The 22926-nt window shown below is 45.9% G+C and overlaps 1 protein-coding gene across 1 annotated transcript in view; it reads right to left on the bottom strand.

Moving 5' to 3' along the window:
• LOC8028269 (prolyl endopeptidase) overlaps nt 1-22926 on the bottom strand; it is a 59238-nt gene that overhangs the window by 12046 nt on the left and 24266 nt on the right. The window contains exons 9-16 of the mRNA XM_040211126.3: nt 20640-20744; nt 19239-19343; nt 17332-17412; nt 11261-11374; nt 8871-9013; nt 7680-7796; nt 6076-6171; nt 4718-4819 (exon numbers count right to left, since the gene is read on the bottom strand). Of these exons, the coding sequence (XP_040067060.1) occupies nt 4718-4819; nt 6076-6171; nt 7680-7796; nt 8871-9013; nt 11261-11374; nt 17332-17412; nt 19239-19343; nt 20640-20744 (863 nt within the window). The remainder of the gene's footprint in view (nt 1-4717; nt 4820-6075; nt 6172-7679; nt 7797-8870; nt 9014-11260; nt 11375-17331; nt 17413-19238; nt 19344-20639; nt 20745-22926) is intronic.

Below are 22926 nucleotides of genomic sequence, written 5' to 3'. Positions count from 1 at the left end.
TATTGTCGATATCGAACTCACGGTAAATTTAAATACAAATTAATGTAAAAAGTATTTTTTATAACGAACAACATATTGGCTATATCAAATTCTTCCCCCCGGTAATGCTTCCAAAAACGCGCAAACAATCGTCTTCTAGCCTCTCCCTTCGCTTCACCTCCAAAAAAGTAGGAAAGAAAGAAAATTCCCAAAGCTCGAGTGGTGAACAAAATTGAGCGAAGAGAAGCGAAGCGATTCAGAAGGGGAAAAAGCTAAAAAAATCAATCTGTACGCTTGCGCAGGAAAAAAACAAAAAAACTTGTCATCCCAAAGCGGTTGCCCACGAAGAGAAGCGATTCAGAAGGGAAGATGAGCTAAAAAAAAACAAAAACGCATGCAAAAAAAAAAAAAAATTTCCAGCGTGTTGTTACAAGGGGGAAGCAAAGAGAGGAGAAAAAAAGAAAAGCTCTCACCTTAAACGAACGCATCGGGGAAGCTCGTTGTAAATATTTTTTTTTGCTATATCGAATTACTTGCTATATCAAACTGATCGCAGCGTTTCCTGCTGTTCGTTATAAACGGGTTTGACTGTATACATTAAGTATAATTGCTAATGTAGAGGGGAGGCATTTGAATTGTTCATTACACGTTTTATAAGAAAGACAGAGATATACGCATACAGAACGAGGACAATTCAGAATATTAAGGCTTCCTAAAGTATGCAGGTGATTTTGTACAAACATAAAAACACAAATTAAGAACCTCTTCGTTGCACCTCTTGGCAATGCAGCTTTCAATTCTATGATCAATACGGGTCTGTGGACGTTCATAATTTTCAAATAGTGAATCGAAAATCACCTTGTTCAATTCAATATCATATTCATCTATTAGCAATTTATCACAGTTCCAAATATTTTTTAAAAATAATTTCCGAATTGTTGGAACACTTTGGGGCCATGAACTTCCATGTGCCATGGACTTCCATGCACCTGCTATTTGGCTGCAAAACGTCGCTACACTGCTATGTGCCATGGACTTCCATGCACCTGCTATTTGGCTGCAAAACGTCGCTACACTTTTCCCCATAGGCCCAGCTAGTACTGGGAAGTTTTTAGAGAAAAAAAAGCGCAGTGAAGTCTTGAAGTCTTTCGACCGCTCCGGCGTCAGTTCATCCAGGTGCCTCGTGTGTTGTAAAGACAAAAACTAAAACAATGGGTAAGTTGCCATCTTGAGGGGGATGGCAACCTCAAGACGGCAAACTTACCCATTGTTTTAGTTTTTGTCTTTACTTAATCCTACCATTCAACTCTACCGTAGAATACCGTGCACAGTGATGTGATTGGCCGAAGCCGTTTTGGAGCACCTTTTGGAGCAGCCAAAACGGTGTTTTGGAGCAGCAAAAGTGGCCTTTGGAGTAGGTAGAACAGTGTTTTGGAGCAACAAAAGTTGCATTTGGAGCAGCCAGAACAGTGTTTCGGAGCAGCAAAAGTGGTTTTTGGAGCAGATATTCTTAGAAAAATAAAAATATTTGTTTTAAGTGCTGGACGAAGAAAGGGCACTTCACTCGCCGCAATAAACAAATTATGGTCAAGTTCAACCACCTGGGTGTCTTTCAACATGTAACTGAAATGCCAATGACATGACACATTTTGCAATGCTTCAGTTAAATTATACATATATATGTACCGCTATTGATAAATAAGAACCAAACTGCACATATTAAAATTTGATTGAAAATGAACACGTTATTAGTAAATAAGCTGGTCTATTAGTAAATATGCTAGTAGGTTGACCTACCGTAGTTATATAATAAATGGAAGCAGTCTCCGACTGATGAAACACGTAACTGCTGCAGTGTAATGCGAAATTGTACACAAGACAAAGGAGCTTTTCTTTTTTCTTTTTGAAACTGTTTAGTACAAGGCTGCTGCAAGCCTCGCTTTGCCTTTAACTAGTAATGAATTCCCACTTTCAATGTCTCCAAAGAGACATTGAGACATCCCACAAGTGAACAGTGCTGTGGCCGTTGCCGAGCGATTCCGAAAAACGGCTTGCCACCGTTTAACTGGTTCCCGACGTGCCAGATATTCGTCAAAAGTAACCAAACGTAAAACAATGGGTTGCAAGTGTCCCGGCTGGTGCCTCTGTCGTGCAGTCATGTTCGCATGCACATGAGGGCAACTTCGGCAGGCTTGCATTTGCACGTGCTTCGTCGCGCGAGCGGAGATGGCTGTTCGATCGAAACAGACACCATGCCACTCCGCTCCGTCGCCAATTGGTTCCCAAAATTGTATGAAAAATGTAATTGTGCAGCATACGACAAAAAACAGTCCAGCGGCAAGTGCTTGCCAGGCTGGCAGGCGAGGTACAAGCTAAACACACAGAGAAAAAGAACCTGAACGAGTCAGGTCAAAACAATACATCGCGAGTCAGGGTCAAAAATGTACTTGGAGCGCTTTGTACAACGACTGAAGCACAGAAGCGTCAACACACGCCCACGTCTATCGTTGAAATTGTTTTTAAAAAGACGCGAGACGAGACCACGGTGTAGACGAGACACATGAACGACGAGCGCGTGAAACGCATGGAGAATAGAACGGTAGGAGAGGGCATGACGTCGGCCGCGTAGCCTCCACAAGCCATGCTCCCTTGCAGGAGGTGTTGTCCCTTGACGCCTCGCCACTTTCTCATTTCCCTCCTTACTCTCCTCACTCACCATGCCAACGTGACCACATCACGTGACCGTAGCTAGCCTTCGTCTTACTGTAGGCTACTAGAATACACCACAGTCTAGCCTTCGACCTGATAAAACCTACCGGACGGAGCGCGCGCAAGCCTGCAAGGAGTCCTTCTACAATCAACCATCCATCTCACACGTGACATGTCATGCGCACCAATCGCCAGAGAGATCTGCGGTCACGCTGGGCACAAAATCGTTTAAACTTTTTATGACTAGGCTTCACCAATATTGCAACGTGCCCTCTCCTAGTACTTCTAACCTCCTTGGTGAAACGAGAGGTGGCGGGAAAAACTATACCGGATGGACGATTGATACAGGGTACTTTTTGTTGGGCGGCCGCTTGCGCTACCTAGCTCATGCATGCTAAGTTACGGTACTCAGTTTAGTTTCGGTTTTGAAAGACGACCAAAATTCATCTTTGTAGCAGGATGTAGCAGGGTTCGCCCCTTGGCGCAGTTTGGCGCAAATGGCGCAGCAATCACATCACTGCGTGCATCCGCCCATACCACACTAAGCGCCCCTACCCAAATTGTAAGATCTGAGAAAATATGCACAGAACATTGATATGTAAAATTGATGACCAGACAAGTGCCCATCCCCCATTTTTTTGCGATTAACTCTAAACTTTGAGTGAGCACTTGCCCGGTATTTTATGGTAGTCATTTTCACTCAGCTTTCTGCTCTTACAACAATTTCTAGAAAACCATGTTGACAATAGACTGTAATCTTCTAGGCAGCTTACTCTTTCTTTATAAACAGTCTACCCAGTATTTAGAAACTATTCAGAAATTGCTCGGTTCATGTTGATATTCGATTTGCCGCCACAACTACTCAATTCGTATTCGATTTCAAAGCTTGCTACGTCAACTCTCATTAATTCAAACTCGAGGGGGGCCGAAAATTTGTTTGAATAAAGCAAAGTTTGAATTATCAGGAGTTTCTTCCCATAGAGACGCACAGACGGGGACCTGGACGTTAGTTTGAATTATCCGAAAGTTTGAATTAAGAGATTTTGAATTAACAAGGGTCGACTGTATTTGCCCACCCTATTTATTGACGCTTTGGGACAACACATTTTGGTGTTGAAGTCAAATTTGAGGATTCAGCGCGCCAAACCAACGAAGGAGGTCGGGCGTTCGAAGGACGCGCCCCGCCGTTCTCTCTCGGCATTGACTACAGGTGTTTCGACGAGTGGCCACGCGTCGGCGGATGGCTCGGATCTTCTAAGATGGCGCTTAAGCTGCGAGAACGCTTTATTTGGGGATGGGAAGGACCTCGTAAGCGCGGGGAACCCCGAGGGACTCTGGGAAATCTTTGGGTTCCTCAAATGTATGCGGTAGTGACGCCGAGAGCCTACCGCTAGCTTTTCTTAGAGCAAGGCAGTTGTGGTAGTTGTACAATGCTGGCACTTAAAGTACCGGTACGGTAGAAATTCTTCTTTTGAAATGCCTTTACCACGTAGTAGAAAATGTCGTAACCCGGCACTTCCCAAGCTCTGCTACCCTGCGACCCACCAGAAACGTAAAATATAGCGTTAGGACACGGTAGTATTTCAACAGAGGCTTCTGCGGCCAGCAGTTAGGACGCTGCTCTATACGTCGGATGCTGCAATCTTGGCGGTAGTAGAAGTTCCGGCAAAAGAAAAGAGCGAACTCAAGTGCCACTGTTGTCGCAGCGTCCCAACTCCCGACTGCAAAAGCTTCCGTTAACTGTTGCGCCAAAGAGTGACCTATAGCAGGACGGTCGTCTGCCGCATGCACCTCCGCCGCTACACCGCTGCCAGGACAGCGGCAGACGGCGGTAGGGCTATTCTGCAACGTTGTCGAGCAGAAATCGAGCGACCTTTTTTTTTGAGTAGTATGCGTAAAACATGGCAGTTCGGGACGCGTTTCAGGCACCATAAAGAAACTGAAGAAACGAGAATCCGGCGAATAAGTTGGTCGGCGGCGTTTGCTTGCGGTTGTGGGGAACGAAGGTGAGAGGGAAAAAGAGACTCACTTGTGAAGATACTGGAACATCTTCTCGTCGTCTGAGCTCCCGTAGTCGGATGTCCACGCGTAGCCGATGGTGAACTTGTGGAAGCGCAACATGTCCATCACGCTGCAATAAGGATTAAAAGTCCTTAAACCGAAAGTATGTCGTCCGCACATAAATTTACGGGGTTTCAAACGAAAGGAATAGACACCTGTTTTTGGATCGCCCGGCTGCCAAAGTGGAAATCACAAACCGCACGCAACTCGCAATTTGAAACTTGTGAGCTGCGAGTCACTTAGGTTGCACGCAAAGAGGCATGCGCGTGATACGACATGCAATGCAGGTTGTATGCAATGCAGGTTGCCCACAACTTGCGAATTTTGTGTAATTTCATCTGCTAGGCATTAGAAACTACAAATGTAGTTTCTTATGCAGAAAACGTCAAAGGGGGGGGGCGGGCATATGAACCTTTAATAGTGCGCTTTATATAGAAGTGAGACAAATATGTGGACATTATAGAACTTTGGGATGTTCTGAAGTGCACAGGTGACTTCGTATACTGTAAACGACTAAATTTTTGCGGAAACCTAATTTTCGCGAATTTCGCGAGTCGCCTACAATTTGCGAAAAATACGTCCCGCGAACAATTTGGGCAATATGTGAACGCTACGGGAGCTACACTCGATTCGCGAAAATTAGAACCCGCGAATCATTTCAAATTTACAGCTTCGGCCCGATTCACGAAAATTTGAGCCCGCAAAAATTAAGTTGTTTACAGTATTCGTAAAAACATAAATTAAAACCCTTTGCTGCACCTCTCATCAGCACAATGTGCAACGACGCCAGCTTCATGCAAACTGGAGCAAAAGGTCAGCAATGAAGAACCACATATGATTTCTTATAACATGCCACTCTTGTACCAAAAGAAAAATGATAGTACAGTACACGTCCCTTGTTGTCCTAGCCCGTAGTCGCCGACACAGCGAGAACGGAAGGAAGGAGCACCAGTTGTCCCACCTTCAGTGCAAGCTTCCTAGCTTCAACAATGCTTTAAAGTTTCGTTTACCTCGAGCATGCACAGCCAAATCAAGGCGGAAGGTACACAACCTGTCCCGGAGGACAAGCGTTCGAAAAACGCGCCCCACCATCCTCACCCTGTCGGCGACTACGTCACCTCAAAATCCGGCCGCGACCTTAGAGGGCAATGCGGCAGGGTTTGCTCTTTAGAGGCAAGGACTGCCCCTCCATTCTCGTAGTATCGCAAAAAATGCAGGCATACCAGTCCCTGTTTTGTCGCCTGCAAAGCTACGACCATCTCGGCCGTGCACTTGGAGACGCCGATTCAGTCCATGCCAGAGAAGAGAAAGAAATGGAGCACTGACCCGACTTGAGAGATGACACACTTGTAAAGATCCGGACGTTGATTGGCACACGCAGCCACCAGGAGTCCACCGTTGGAACCGCCCTGAATGACCAGCCTGCACCAAAGACACCGGCCTCAAGTTAACAACCCCTTGCCTACAGTGTAATAAGGAGTGTCGCTCGTGCCACCCCTTACGGACCATAAAGCCCGACCACGAGCGTGACTCTCGTTTCAGTTTCGGAGCTTGTTTAGCGTGCTCTCTGGCAGATGGCAAAACCACCCCTGTTGCTCCATTTACCTTCGGTAGTCTGCTCGTTTGTTTTGCTGTTTGACAGAGAGAGAATGCTCCATTTAGCTAAGAAAAAAAAAACACAGTCACTCATGAGCGTTTGCGCTAAAACATGGCTTTGGCACGGAGGTCCGTTTTAGCCGACGAAGAGTTACAAAACCTTCCCTTTGAAAGGGATTAATGCTCGGGCGTATGAGAAGACGAATCCTTTGGCCTTTCCGATTTTTAGGAATCGGACGATAGTTTGATGGGCAGTGACAGGAGTGATGAAAACGATGAAAATCCTGCAAGCGTTCCGTCAACTTTGGCGTCTGCATGTCAGTGGGACTCGGACCAGAAGTCCTGATTGAGAGCAAGATATGACAACTGGAAGTCGAGGAAATGTTTTCGTCGTTTTTTATTGCAAAATGACTGTTTAAAATAAAGTTTTGCTCTACATTCCTCGAAGAAAACAATGAGTCGGCAAAGGGTTAAACCGATTGCGGCGCAACTACAGCAACATACCGCCGGAGAACAAGCGTAAAAAACTGTTGCCGAAATCGCTGCGCAGACAGTCATTGAAGTGTGACAGAAGTTTGGACTGCCTTGAACTGCGTAAACGTCGCTTATTACACTTCTTAGGAACTGCCGTGGAAATCCTAGCAATATTTTTATTCATGTACACGGAGTCTTCTATCACATTTACAACGAATTCCCCTAATTTGCTGTCCCAACTGTCTACATCCCGTGGGTGGGCCTACCGCAACCTGCCAACAACTTTTGCTAGAGCTTTACTGCAATTAAAATGTTTATCTCTTTGGTTTATCTCTTATCTGTGAAAGCAACTGTACATGCAACAGACTGCACAGGCAACTACAAAAGGAAGAAGCTGTATAAGCAATACAAGCAACAGACTGTACAAGGAACTATACAACGACGTAAGGAGTGGGGTTACAAAACAATTGAACGCAGACTTTATAAGCAGCAGACTGTACAAGCAACTATATGAGCAACAGACTGTACAAGTGACTATACAAGAAACAGAGACAGACTTTGAAGCAACTATTCAAGCAGCAAACTATACAGGCAACAAACAAAGCAAGTAACTATGCAAGCAATGGATAGTACAAGAAACTATACAAGCTACAGACTGTACAAGCAACCACACGAACAACAAACTATACAAGGCAAGGAAGTATTGAAGCAGCAGATTGTACAAGCCAATATTCAATAACAAACTGTACAAGCTAACTATTCAAGCAACAGACTATAGAGTTACTATACAAGTGACAGAGCATACAAGCAAGCAACGGACGATACATGCAAACAACAGACTACATAAGTAACAAACTCACTTGTCCTTGGAGGTGTACTTGTTCTTGATCAGGTACTCTGCGGCAGACTGGAAGTCATCGAAGACGTTTTGCTTGTGGAGCAGACGGCCCCCGTTGTGCCAAGTCTCCCCGTATTCCCTAAACGTAAGGGGAAAGAAAATTTGTCAAGTCCCGTTTCCCAACGGCACTCCATAGCCCCGAAGAAGTAGCATCTATAGATAGGAAAAATCGGTGAAATAAAGAAATGAGGTGCCGGGGTAAGGACAAAACATCCAGAAAGTGAGAAGCAACATTATTACGATTACTGTACACAGCCTAGAAACCCAAAATGCTGCACAGTCCTGTAACTTTGTATTTCAAGTTTGATCAAGATTAACAATGGCATCCAGCTAACGGCTGTACTTTATGGAGCGACACACAAGTGACGAGTTTTTTCTGGCGACATTCACTATGAATCAAGCGTCAACAACGAGGCTGCTAAGTCATGCACAAAGCAAACATATTGCCCACCAGAGTTGCATCTTTTCTTCAAATTAAGAGTGGCAATCAACTAAGCATCTTTATTCTGACTTCCATATCTTGAAGTTCTTGAGGACACTGGCCAATTCTCTCAATGTTTGCTAAGTTTGAGCAAAAATAAGTAAAGCTAGGTTCCATTTGAAAATAGCTTTAGCATTACCTAATTCCTAATTTTTAATGGACATTTAAAACTTCTTTTTCAAACATAAGTAAACTGGATCACAATCTTTCCTTTTCCCAAGCTCCAGTTTTAATGGTTTCCCCTAGCTCCACAAAAAAAAAACATTTATTAAACATTTTTTTTTAACTTACCTCGATTATTTACATAAAAGCAAGATATACAAGATGTGTTGGGCATATCTTAGACCCTTTGATATTGTGGTTATTTTAAACTTCTTTCATCTGTATTGCTCTTTTTGACTTTTGGAAGACTTGTTTGAGAGGCTAAGACACACAGAAGGCACATTACGTATAACCTCCCCGTTAAATTTAGCGAGGAACTTTGCCATTAAACATAGCGGTAAAGCCGATTCAGACATTTTCGTTACCATTATACTCTAAAACGTAAACGGAGTTCAAAAAATAAGAACTGCAAAAAATCCCCAGAAGAAACACTAGTTTTGTTGAAAATACTTATTCTTCCTCGGAGCCTTTTCGCAACGGAGTGGGACCCTGAAACACCCTGCCACTCACCCTCCGCCCCTAAGGTTGGCCAGCGCAAAGACAAAGCCCAGGTGCTGCATGAGGAGCAGGTGCGAGACGCTGAAGTACGGTTGCAGGCTCACGTTGAAGCCTCCGTAGCCGTACAGCAGGCAGGGAGAGTTGTCGGGGAGCCCCTGAAACGGATGCGGTGTTGCCCGTCAATCTTACGTAGACCACTTTCTCAAACCCTGAAACGACAGCTCGCCGCAACCTAGGCCCCCTCGGGTTGCAGCAAGCTAGCCCAACCAATCCACTAGCCCAGTCGGTAATGCTATACGGCTCTAGGAGAACCGGCGGTCGAGCGCGCCAGTGCATCGCAGCTTAGATTATCGGGAGCAAAAGCTCGCGCTCGGAACTTGGGGATTCTGAATTCAGAATCCCTGTCCGTTCCGATCTGGATGAGCATCGTGCCTGCGCGTGTTTGTGGATCACTACTGCGTAGTTTACGTTGGTCTTTCCTTCAGGGACCCCGATTTTCCTCAAGATTGGCCGAACAGACCAACAAACATAGCTGAATCAGTAACCCAAATATTCGGTCAAAATAATTAATTTTACCGAAGTTATTGAATTTATAATTTTGGTCTTCACCGCTCTTTCGGGACTGAAATTTTTTACTGGGAACAATGAAAAACTGAGGGGGTTAACTCTTTGGATTGTAGGATTTGTTCCCAACTAATTACGAGCAGTTTCATGGTGTCAAACGAATGCTTTGAAAGCTCGCCTAAAAAAACCCTGAAAAGAAGAAAAAAGTTTTTTTTTTTCAACAGTCTGGTTGGGAACGCTTGTCGAGAAATAAATTTTACACACACAAAAAAAAAAAAAAATCTTCAAGAGCAAAATTGACGGTGAGAGATTTCTTTGAAATTCTGCGCGCAAAGTCCATGACGTCACGGAATGGTCATTCACTCTTTCCACCTCAATGAGATGGTGATTCACTCTCTCCACCTCAACGTGAAGGCGAAGCCGATCCACCTCTCCTCGTCCGAAATGCAGAGAGAGGAAACAAGTGGAAAGGAGGTGACTACCGACTAAATTGCGTCTCGAACCGTCAATAGTGCTCTAAAAAAACTTTCTTCGTGTAAAATTAATTTTTTGACAAGCGTGTCCCAACCAGACCGTTTAAAAGAAACATATTTTTTCTTTTCAGGGGCCCTTTAAGCACCCATGCAGCAGCACGAAACAAATGCTCAGCATACTCGGTTTCTAAGGCTCCCTGCCCGACCCAGAATCCTGCCTGCCAGAAATGTCACGGCATTAAAAAACGCGGGCATATTCGATGTTGGTTTTGGCATTGCGGTCAGCTGCCGATTTCACAATAACTATTCTGAATTTCGTGATACAAAATAGCATGTAAAAAAGAATAAAGTCCAGCCGCTCAGGAGATACAGCCAGCTGATGTAGTAGCTCCAAAGGTTACCGTAGTACCCCTTTAGAGATCCCAGGCTAGCAGCGGTACCATACTGGCTAAATTTCTCATCTAAAGCAAAAGCCAGTGTCGCCATACCTCAAAGGCAGACCGACCTTACACCACCTAAACACAAACATCCAATTCCCATTTTAACGCAGAATATGTTTTATGAGTCATTGTCTACGAGAAAAAACCTCGTGAATGATCATCATAACAAGCTTCGTGAATGAGTGGCATGCTGGGAGCATTACACACGTCAAGGTCATACATACAATTTATACACAAAGTTCGAGCCCCGGCAAGCTCGAACCTAGGTCGGTGCGATGGCAGTCTGATACCATAGTCCCTGAGCTACTAGAGCAGCTGGCTTGGAAGGGTGAACAATTTTATTTGTACGCAAACGTGCTTGCGAGAACAGCGGGTCTCGGGTGAAAATAATAAAATAAATAAATAAAATTTAGAAATAGAAACGAATAACTTAGAAATAAAAATAAAATACAAAAATAAAAAAAAATTAATAAAATAAATGATAAAACTTTAAAAATAAAATAAAACAAATAAGAAAAAAAATGACGCCAAAAAGAATGAAAAATCTAGCACAAACCAGACACCAACCTTGGTATGTGTGCATTCTGTGCACCCCGTCTTCGTCAGCACGGTCAAGCCTGTATGTATACCCGCCGGCAATATGAAGGTGAACACCTTACTGGGTTTCTTGCCTGTTTTTCGGCTCCCTAAAGATATATTAACTCTCAACGTCTCAAATCGTATGTGGCTTGGGGTGTAAACTTTGCGTTCTAGCCCTCTTCTGGAACAGAGCTTGTTCCAAAACTTGCAGGAGCGTCGAAAACAAGAAGAGGGCTGTTCACTTTTATATCGCTCTCGGGTGTACCTTCTTTTCATACAGCTCTAGAGATTGCTCAACATTCTATCAGAGGCGTCGCGAGGAACGAAGGAGGGGAAGGCGTCGTACCTTCTTCCGGACGATGAACATGGGCACCTTGCAGCCGTCCTTGCTCTCAAAGAACACCTGCTTCACCTCGAACTTGCTGCCATCGAATCCCGGGGGCGTGATCTTCTTGAACACCTGCGCACCACGCGGACAAAGTTAAGGATTCGGGCCACGCAGCCAAACGACAATGTGTACAGAGCAGCAGCAGGTAGCGACCAGTGCTGAACCAGCACGACGAGAAACAGAGGGAAAGGAGGAGATGACAGCACGCAGAATGTCGGAAGCTCTGACTGGAACGATCACTAGGTATAGATGCAGAGGACAGCTGCCTTTGCATATCTACCCACGGCCTCCATCCAATCAGGGCGAAGAAGAGTGTCGTCTAGGGCTGTGCTAATATTTGAATTTTCGAATACAGTCATGTCTCGTTAATATGGACCCTGCTAATATGGATACCCTGCTATACGAACACCATTTTCGGGGACAAATTGTGAAAATACGTGCACTTTTCTCTGAATAATATGGTCAACATACGTTATGGACGATTTTTTGGGGGAACAGAGGCATCCATATTAACAAGACACCACTGCAGTCGTTTCGAATAATATGCTATTCGATATTTGATCTGAGATGAGCTGCGATATTTGTTCTTTTCCCAGTGTTGATTGCGGCAAGTTAGCCGAGCCAAGCGTGCTTCTCACCGAGCACTGTGGAAAAGTTACACCCGTGGAGCTCGCTTACGCTGCGGTGGCTTCTCTGCAGTGCGCTGATGCTCAGTGAGAAGTGCGCTCAACAGGGCTAACCCATTGCAATCAACAATACAAAAACTACAAATATTGCAGTTGCGAGTGAGAAAAGTGCACTTTCAAAGATGGACAATGCACCCGCGTGCCTGGCACGTTTTAAGGGGGAACGGAAACTTGACAAATTTTGGTATCTACATTACAGTCAAATTTTAAAACTTATGTGGTCATTGTGCGACAGTACATATTGGGTACAGATGCCCGGACAACTTGCATTCTTCATAAGTAATTGCCTCATATTTTTCTTTTTAGGGGCGAAGCTCCTTAGGGTCTAGCCTTGTCCGTCCGGCGTCCGTGCTTACATCAATATTGCTGGTGCCGTGCTCGTGTTCGTGAGCTCACGTGCTCAGATAGGGCAAACAATATATATATATAAAAAAAAAACAAATTTGCGCAGTCGACAGGATTTGAACCTGTGCGGGGAGACCCCAATGGATTTCTAGTCCATCGCCTTAACCACTTGGCCACGACATACGGGACGAGTAGGGGGCTCTGAGATGTGGTAGTAACTCAAGAGCTCCGGATGTCATGGATGAAACGTTGCATGTAGCCACTCAATGTCTATACAGGAGAGGGCGCTGCGGTCAAATGCGTATATAATCGTGTTAAACTTTGCATGCATTGGCTCAACGTTTATAGACGAGAGGGCGCTGCGGTCAAATGCTCAAATGCATATATAACCACGTTCCATACCACACATTCTCTTTCTGACATGGATGAAAACGAACGAAAGGCTCGGCATGCTGCGGCTCACCGTCTACAGTATAGACCACTTACAACGTAACCGCTTATAGTGCAGGACCGGGTATAATGCGGTTTTTTTAAACCACCGGTTCGCCTCCCATAGAACTCCATGTAATTACATACCGCTTAAAATGCAGGCGCGCGAAGGGAAATACCGGTTATAGTACGGTTTCTGGCACAGCCCGCCGACCGCGCCGACGACCGGAGCAGCGAGTACGCTTGCCTGTGCGACACTAGATAACGGCGCTGACGGCGCGAGCCGCAAGCGTTGCGCAAGCGGCACTCGCGGGGCAAGGAGGGTGCTCGTTGCTCGGAGAAGCGGGAGAAGTGAAGAGAGAGGCTTCAGTTGCCCTAGCGACGGAGGGACGCACGCACGTGTCGTTCACGTGTCTGCGTCTCTCCGCTGCGTTGGAAACCAACAACCGCAACGACAGACCAATAGCAGGTCGAGGAGAAGTGTTCGCGCGCGTTGCATGCTATTACAACGCTTCTCCTCTCCTCCTCCCGTCGCGGGCCGGCTGCTTCTATCCGCGAACATGGCGTCCGTTGTGATCAACGTTGTGATAGTCGTCGTAGACGGCGTTCATCTCATCGTTCCGTGTAAAAGCGCTATCCTTGACTGTGAATTTTCGTTGTTTGTCGCTATGATAACCCAGCACGTACTGGAAGGGAAGATCCACCTACTCGAGCGGCGGTGTCGTGGCGGCGCTCTCAAGACGGCAGAAACGCCCGTGTCGTCGTGTTTGTTTACTTCGACTACAGTGGTGATTTCTAAGCATTTGTGTCCTCAAACATCGCACGGATTCCTTATTTGGCGCATTTCATGCGTGTGCTCAAGTTCAAGGTATTACTGGCGCGTACCGTATGAAGGATGCGAATTTTCACACGTTTTCATCTCCGGAGAAAAGTGATTAGGGTTAGCAATCGTGAACACTCGCAACACCCGTCCGCAACCCGCGACGCTGCTAAGAGGCTGCGCCAGGCAAAAGCCGCTAATTTCTTTCAAAATGTGTGACACACTTGAGAGAGAAGTGTACAAGTCTGGTGAAATAAAGGCTTTCCTCAAACTAAGCTTTATTTTTCATCTAACATAAAATAAATTCTTTTATAAAGGTAAGTTGTCACATGGCATGTATTTTGGCCTGAAAAATTGATGTTTCGGTTATAACGCGATACCGCTCATAGTGCGGATTTTCGCGACTCCCGCGACATACGTTATATGCGGTCTACACTGTACGCAGACAAGCACCACCAGAGCTTCGCACCAATCAACATCATTCATCACGTGGAGATGCGGTCAATTTTTTAATTCGAGATTGAAGAAAGGATTTCTGCATATAGAACGAAGATTTACAAATCGCCTAAATTAGGTGTAGCTGGGCCTCTATAGGTTTCATTTTATGTCAAATGCGTTGTTGACTTGCATCCCGGTGTAAGCGTTGGACTCTCTGAGGCCACAGTTCATAAATAAAGTTAGATTAAAATTAACTTAGCTTGGAAATGGACGATCGGAAACTTGGAACAACCTTCATGGTTCAGCTGGGTTTTCGCTTAAGCAGGGAGCGATAACGGAAGGCTCAGAGAAACTATTCGGTACTCGATTTGAGAATCTTCGGCCAAAACCACTATTTGCTTCGAATGCACTTCAAACTCAGAATCCACTACTACAGTTGAACCTCGATGTAACGAAGTCGGTAAAATTCGCAATTTACTTCGTTACATTGAAATTTCGCTAAATCAAAATTTGGCTTTAGCATGGGAAAAAGAAAAAAATTCCGAAACATTTTACGGGTATGAAAACTCACCAAAAATGACATTTATTTAGGGGCAAAGTAGTCCGCGAGTTTTGCTTGCGCCTTGTCCGACAGTAGCAGCGGCGTCGGCGGCGTCATACGGCGTTCGAGTGCACAGAGCGCTTGCACGGTATCTTGCTGCTCATGCGACGCCGTGTACCTCCTCAGTATGTCCATTGCATCGAGCACTTCCCGAGTGCTCGTGATCTTGGCAGTTTCTTCAGGATGGCGTCCAAAACGTTTGCTTTCTCATCCAAAGAAAGAACTTTACGTTTCCTTATGGCAGCAAGCACGTGAGTGAACCGCCCAGTTGAAAAATAGAGCTGTTTAGTTTAGGCGGTGCCAATGTTTCCAACCGACACAGCATTCTTGCCCGCACAGTTTACTTGCCCCTTTGCGCCCACAGTGTGCTTGCGCCTTTGCTTTACATCACGCTCGCAAGACGATAATCGGTCTTCTCCTAGATGGCACTGCCCGTGCGGTCGCGCCATCACGTCGCACGTCGCTCCCCCGCTGAAGTTGGCTCCCGCGCTACACGCGGTACAGTGGACTATGATGATCAGTGAATGTCAGTGGTGATGCTGTTATGCCGTGTTAACTTTTTACTCGGCATTTTCTGGCCAGCCTCGCGAAATCCGCTTTGCCGCATGCCTCGCCGGCGCTACCGGCGCCGCATCCTTGGGCAGCCTAGGTACGTTGGAAGGCCTGTCCCCGTGAAGTAACCTATCAAGCGCTCGCGTTTGCGCATAATTTTTTTTTTTTTTAACCACAATTTTTTTGCGATGTTGTTTTTTAGAGTTGATTTATTTATTGCCTTCTATGGCAATGGCGCTTCGTTATATTGAAATAGCAGCAAAATAGACTTCGTTATATAGGGACTAAAAATACATGGGGTCTATGGGCAAGAAATTATGAAAAATGAAATACTTCGTTAAATCGAGGATTTCGTTACATTGAAGTTCATTATATCGAGGTTCATTCGCATGTGCCTAGTGTCTTCCAGTCCTCGCGCAGTGTCTCACGTTCAAACTCCGCATGCCGGCGTGTGGCGTACGAATCCGTTCAAAGAGCGAGGAGAGACAAAGACAGCCCTTTGTGTCAAGCCAATCCAATCGAAGCTTAACGCTCTAACGATCCCTCATGCTATTATCTCCTCCACTTTGCTAATGCAAAAGAATTAACTGTCCCATAGAGCCGGAATTATTAGCCGGCGTTTTCAAGCTTTTGAGGCCACACCAAACGGCACCTAAATTCCCCTGTCCCATGGAGCGAAGGCTGTAGTCTGTAGCAGCCACCCCATTGGTTGGCGCGCAGCGTAGTAGTTCCAAGGAACCCCACCCCACAGAAAAGTCTCCTCCATGGTGGCGCAGCGGCCCACCACTGGTAAGAGGGAGCGGCCGGTTGCAGAGCCAGCAGAGCCTGCCTGGGCAGACTCCGGAGAAGCAGTACGGCCAAGCTCAGGGCGGTGCAAAGCTTGTAGGAATACGCTACATATACAAATGCTTTCGCATTCCGACACATTAGCAGTCTTAAGTGTCTTTGTAGTTTTTCTCACCATAGTATCTTCCCCCCTCTTCCCTCCCCCCCCTCTCCCCAAAAAATTCTCATCTGTAACATGAAATGATTCAGCCTCCTCTCTCTATACTGTGCACGCCCAGGCTGTGGGTCACACCGTGTGCGCGTCACCAAACGAGAAGTGGTGTGGTATGCTGTCGTCCCTATAGATAAGCCTGTGTTGCACCTCTACAATAAAAGCGAGATGCTCACTGGAAGTGCTCTGGTCTTCTTTGCGACACCTCGCAAGAGAAAGAAACCGACTGGAGGAGACATCACCGAACGCTAGTGGCTGCGGCACGGAGGCTCGGCGCGTTAGTCAAGGCTTCAAAGAAGGAACGGCACGTTTTGTCGCCGTGACTGCACTGCATTTTTAGCGGGTAAAGAAGTAAAGAGATAAGAGCAAAGAAACAAAGCATCTTTACTGAATAAAAATGTGGAGACATTTGATGCTTAGCCATCCGCTATAGGGAAGTTCCACGAAACGCTTTGTTACTTCTGGCAGGGTGCGTTCCACCGTGTTGACGAACAGCGTCTGCCACTCTCTCCACTGGTTGGTGTGCAAACGCCTAGTTAATGGCATCTATATTGGTGCTGCTAAAATGCATCAGCATGGCGAGTCGCTCCGTCGACTACAGAACTCGAGAAGTATGACTGGGGACACGCTTAAGACCATAGAAAGCAATGCTTATTCCGTTTTTTCCTCTCGGAGACACCCCGACATCACCTATGGTGGCCATTTTGGCTACCAACAGGTCAACTTCTCGATCGCTGGCTCATTCGAAGTTCAAATAAAGTTTGGCGTTTGCAAAGTCCAGGACGACATACTTTTATGCTCCTGACCACTCTGGCTCGCGCAGTCGATCTCGACGCAAAATAACTCGAGTGAGCTAAAAAACACTGCCTCCGCAAATAGGTAGAAAGACATACGGCGCAACTTTATCAATGGGGCGTCTAACAAAACTTCAAGCCGGAGGTATCTCGAGTGAAACCGCCCAATGGGGTTTGTTTCAATTTAATTGGTGGAACGCGGCCTTCATTGAAGAAGCGCAACACCATCGTGTTTCGACGTAGTATTCAGCGAAGTACCACAGAAACACGGCCCCATTCTTTGGCACGCCTTCGTCGCGTCGGCCTCGCGCATTAACTCCCACGTTGCAGTCCGGGAAGATTCACGTAGAAAAGGAACTGGACCCACCTTGGGGCTGAGCGGCTCCTTCTTGAGATCACAGTGGTAGATGGTTCCGGGCGTCAGGAAGGACGTGAACAGGTAGAAGATCTGGAGGGAACAAAGAGGAAAAGGGGGTATGCCGAGGATAAGCTGAGTGAGTGACTTTTCTTCTTCTTCCTGACCGCCACCCATCGATAACCTGCGATAGATGGGTGCAGAGGCCCATTTCACAACTCCCGTGCTTGCTACATTTTTTCATAGGTACTTTGAAGACTACTGTTTTGTTTCTGTATTTCTCTTTTCCTTCCCAAGTGGCAGCAATTTTTGAGCCAAGCGTGAAACCGACAGCCCACTGTTGTTGTTGACATAGGTTTGGGTCCCACGTGCTTGCAAGCGTGGCAATTCTTGTGAATCCTCCTTTGATTTTTCTGACTCTGATAGCAGCGTGGGTCTGACCACAAAGCCAGCTTATCGTATTTCAGCTCGACCCTGCTTTGCCACATTGAGAAACTGCTTATCCGAATGGCATGCCAGCCATAAGGGTCAACTTGACTTTTGGTACTACAAAACCTTCTGGAGTTAAAACTCTAGGTTTTGCAGAATTTTTTGTTGCCAAAAAATAAGGAACATTTCATATATTTGGAATTTTTGGGGGTGCCTTTTGACCCCTGAAATATAGCAATATCTATATCTCATAACGTGCTGCAGAACCCAAGGTTCCATGGTTCTTTTTCCACACCTGACCGTATTGATCTTTACGGGCATGGTACCGGAGCACGGCTGTTTATCACTACTGCGTGATGGAAGTAAAAGACCGCACGTTAGCAGTCATACTGCACCAGCCAAATTTCTCATCTACGACGTAAACCAGTGATGTCGTACCTCAAAGGCAGGCCGACCTTACGCTGTCGAAACGTGAACATCTCATTTAACTTTTTTGTGTGTAGAGACACCGAACTACCACAATTTTCTTTAAAGGGGGAGTGCAACAATTTTAAGAATAAAAGAATTTGCATCTCGTCATTTTTACGTTGTTTATCGTGTCCCAGAGGATAAAGAAAACAACTACTTCATTTAAAAATGTCGCAATTCCGCTTCATAATCGCAAAGCAAAAGCCGAGCTTTTTCGCCTCTTGCAGCCGCGAGTGGCGGCCGAAGGAACTACGGCGAGAAGCTTATGCGACCCCGCTCGGCTCTAAGCTGTAGCATAACGCTTGCTAATATACGCAGAGAGAGGGAGAGGAAGCGTCCCCCGAGAGAGCACACGGGAACCTACATGGTACTCTGAACGACGTCACTAGGAGTGCGACTAAGTGTGACCCTGAAGACTGGGAGTGAGTTAAGGAGTGCCAGAAATGCCAATATTTTTTTTTTACACAACAACTAGGACACGCAGGAAAAATCGGTTTTCTGTTCTTTACTTCAGAAGTGTCAGAGGGCAACTTCCACAAATTTTGACCGAAGTCTGAAAATCGTTGCACTGCCTTTTTAAGTACCTGTACAAGACATGTCACAAAATAAACTTTCCCCAGAAAAAACAACAACATTTAGTGCAATATTGCGTCGCGAGAGCTCATTTAGCGTCTGCTGGTAGTTGCTCAGATCCCCTCAAGTCAAGGTTTGGAAAGCAGCCCAAGCAACGCAGACGAATGGTGATGTTGAAAGAGCCTTAACAAAGCGCTGGATTTCGTGTAGGGTACCTAATGAAAGCCAGTGCGGAGCGTAGATCGAACGACACTTTTGCAACGGGGTTTGGCTAAGACTCAGGTAAACTCAGTGAGGATACCGGTTCCAGCTGAACGTTGACGCAGTCTTTGTATGACCGTCACTCGAGTGCAAAACAGGGAAAGGTTAGCCAGCAATATAATAATACACTGCGTGTACGAAATGCTTTTTGGAAATTGGGCGTTCCTTTAAGGACGAGAAGTACCGACCTCGGAGTCCTTCTTCTTGCCGGAGTAACCGCTGACGGTCCCCACTTCCAGCGGAAAGTCTGCAATCTTGGCACCCGTTGCAAGGCTGTGCAGCTGCAGCACATTCTGAAAGCGACAGAAAAACACAAACCCCGAAATATTCGCAACAACGTGACTACGTGACGAGCGAGATCAAGAGTGGACTCGACGTGCTCAACATACGCTTTCCAGCTTGTTCCAAATTTTATCGAGTTACCATGCGATTTCTTTGCAAATTTGCTTAAGTAGCGGTTCTTCATGGCCGTGAAAGTCTACGTGAGATATATTGCTGCATGACTGTTGCTTTCTGTTTTGCCAATGAGCTCCGAAAAGCATAGACGCTCGTTACGTTTTCAATGATTGCAAATTTTGTTTACTGCAGTCCCCTGAGAAATGTATCAATGTTCCGGAAAGTAGGAAGCTCAGTTGTGCCGCAGGAGGCGAGACAACTGAAGCTTCTCCCCGCTCTTCTCACCTCGTTTGTGACTACGGTCCTCTTTGCACTGTCGCTGCCTTTCGTATTACCCATTTAGTTCACAGCCACGCCTAAAAGTCTGACCCCCCTTATTTGGACGTCGCGAGGGCGGCACACCGCCTTAAACCCTCGGTAACTCAAAGTCATAAAAACTAGAAAGAAATTTGAGACAGGCGAGGTACCAAATTTTTTGTGGCGTCGATCGTGCGTTGTGCGAAAGCGTTGTGCAAGTGACAGTCGTGCCAAAAGACTTGACACTTGCATGGCGCCACGCTGAAAGTAAAACGGCTGAAACAAAACTGTCAACAAGCAACGCTCATAAGATAAAACAGCAAAACCAAAAATGAAAAAAAAAAAGTACAAAAAAGAACAAAAGAAAAAGACAAAGAGCAGAAGATATTGTTCAGCATGAAGAAGAGAGAAACAGCGACACCAATTACCAAACTGTATAGGAGTAAAAAGAAAGAAAGTAAGACAACAAACGTCCTTGAGGCGCACGCTGCTCCTCCGTGCATTGCCATAATTATGACACAAAACAATTTTGTTTTCTTCTTTTTCTTTCTTGTGTTTGCTTTCGAATCCCTGTGCTCTTGTCATCCAAAATTCAGGCTACCAGTTCACTGTTTGCTGTGTCCTGCCTGCATTTTTTTGCTTGTTCGAAACACTTTTTCCCCAAGATTTCGAGATATCCGAGGCTGCTCCTGAAAACGTTTCGAGGATAGCGATGAGTAAAGGCATTGTGCCTATGGGAGTTAATTCCATGACGAGGAAATGTTTCGACTTAGCAAACATTTCGAGATAGCCGAGTTTGAGTTAACGAGGTTCACAGTAGCCCTTTTGTCACCGCTGCTGTCTTTTACATCCCGGGATTAGTTCATAGCCCCACCTGGAAGTTGCGCCACCCTTACCTTGACGTCGCGAAGGTAGCACACCACCAGCTTGTCCTTGTCGACGCACGTCGCCCAGTCAAGCACGTCCTTGTTGTCCTCGGGGATCAGGTCCTGCCAGAACGCCTGGAGGGATGCGAGGACAAAACAAAAGATTACACAGGCTTCACCATACTGACAGAAACCGGGGAGGGCTGAATGTGTTCCGAATGAGCTGGACACATGCTAACTGCCTGTGTGACATGAGGTCACATGACATCATAATGTGGCGTGAAGTCAAGGTGTCACGCGACCTCATGACATCACGTGATTTCAGAGTGTCGTGTGACCATCAAGACGCCACTATGACACCGTGACATCACATTGTCAGATGACACACATCCGATGTCAGAGTCCATGGTGATGATTCTTTGCGACGGTTTTCTCATGAAATTCGGCTGTTGAAGCACACCCCGCGTTAAAAGAACGAGGGTGACAATGAAACACCGAGATGGCAGCTACCAGCAAAACACACACGACTCCCTCTAGGTCCTAGTATGGAAGGACAGCACAAAGTGACCCTCACCCCAATTTCTACCCCAAGCAGCGTACACGATGCATTTAACACGACGATTTAGTTTTTTGTGAATACACACTCTTTCTTTTATTGCGTTCAGTTTCTTCAATTGTCACAGTATGCCGACGCACCAAGCCCTTGCCGCTCACCCGAATGGAAGACTTTTTATGAGTTTTTCGTCATCTGCAACTGACATGTTTATGCCTTTGAATAATTTTAAAAACTTGGCGATGGCAGAACTCTCATGGGATGTCTGGACCTTTACGCTGTTCAGTATTTCTATGTATGTAATGCTAGGATGTTTCACGTGCCTTTTCTTTGTCTGTGTTGTGATGTATCACCGGAAACGTATGTAGCAGTCGGTGGGCATCATCAATAAACAAACAAACAAAAAAAGCATCAATTCAATCGTGCCAACGTGTCGCCCAGATATGGAGGCCGACTCCAGGTTTACTCCTGATAGTAAGGTCTTGTTCCTGCACAATATTCCGAAGTGCGGCACTTTGGCAAAATAGTGAGACATTGAGCCCACAAGCACAACGTCCACGCTCCTGCGTGGTATTAAATTTTGAGAAAGTACATAATGAGCCAGATTATATTCATCGAAAAACAATCGTTCTCTACATGATTCACAAAATTAGAAAAAAAAAACTGGGGTCCCAACAAAGACGCTTGTAACTTCCGGCAAAATGTGATAACCAACAACCTCATTAACATAAAGTACCGGGGGAGCGCCCACCTAACTTTCACTGAAAACTGGAGTAATCCAGACATGGGCGCTCGTCGGGTCAAATCGGATGCTTAACTTATAACTTGCAGAATTCCGAAGTTTGGAACACGTCAATAGCGAGCGCTTTAACGAAGTGGGCACCTCTGCGATATTATACAATAGATCTAGGGCTCAACAATTTCAGTTTAAACTGAAAAAAAAAAGAAGATAAAAGTCTGCTCAATTCATTTTGCCACGTTCGGTTTGAACCGACAAAAACTCAGTTTCTTCAACCGCTGGGTGCACAGAAAAGGGGGCAGGGTTTCGGGTATGGTTCTTTTAGGGGCAAAGCTTCTTAGGGGCTAGCCATGTCCGTATGTTCGTCCGATGTCCGGCGTCGGGGGCTCGTGCTTCTGCTCGTGAGCTCACGTGCTCACGAGCATGTGCTCCCGTGCTTGTGTAGGGCAAAAAAAACAACTGCATCTCCACATGGTGAATGATGTTGATTGGGGCGAAGCTCTGGTGGTGCTTGTCTGCGTAGACGGTGAGCCGCAGCATGCCGAGCCTTTCATTCGTTTTCATCCATGTCACAAAGAAAATGCGTGGTATGGAACGTGGTTATATATGCATTTGAGCATTTGACCGCAGCGTGACATGGATGAAAATGAACGAAAGGCTCGGCATGCTGCGGCTCAGCGTCTACGCAGACAAGCACCACCAGAGCCTCGCCCCTATCAACATCATTCACCACGTAGAGATGCAGTTTTTTTTTTACATACTTTGTGCGCACTGTATACTGCAGAGGGCACACTGACACTACTCAAGCCTTGCAGCCAGAGCTGTGTGAATATCTGCAGTACGCTGTGCTCGAAAATGTGGAACCGGTTCTCTTTTGGCGATTGCATCTGATTGAATGGCTAGCATTGGGTACCGCGGCCCTTCGTCTCTTAGCTTGTCCGTTTCAAGCGTGAACGTTGAGGGGGCGTTCTCTAAACTTATGCTGATAAACAGGAAGGAGAGGGCACATATTAACGAAAAAAACC

This window comes from Ixodes scapularis, unplaced genomic scaffold, assembly GCF_016920785.2.
Source record: "Ixodes scapularis isolate PalLabHiFi unplaced genomic scaffold, ASM1692078v2 PGA_scaffold13__105_contigs__length_92229423, whole genome shotgun sequence".
In the NCBI taxonomy this organism is placed as follows: Eukaryota; Metazoa; Arthropoda; class Arachnida; order Ixodida; family Ixodidae; genus Ixodes; species Ixodes scapularis.
This window is presented reverse-complemented; position numbering and strand designations above follow the sequence as displayed.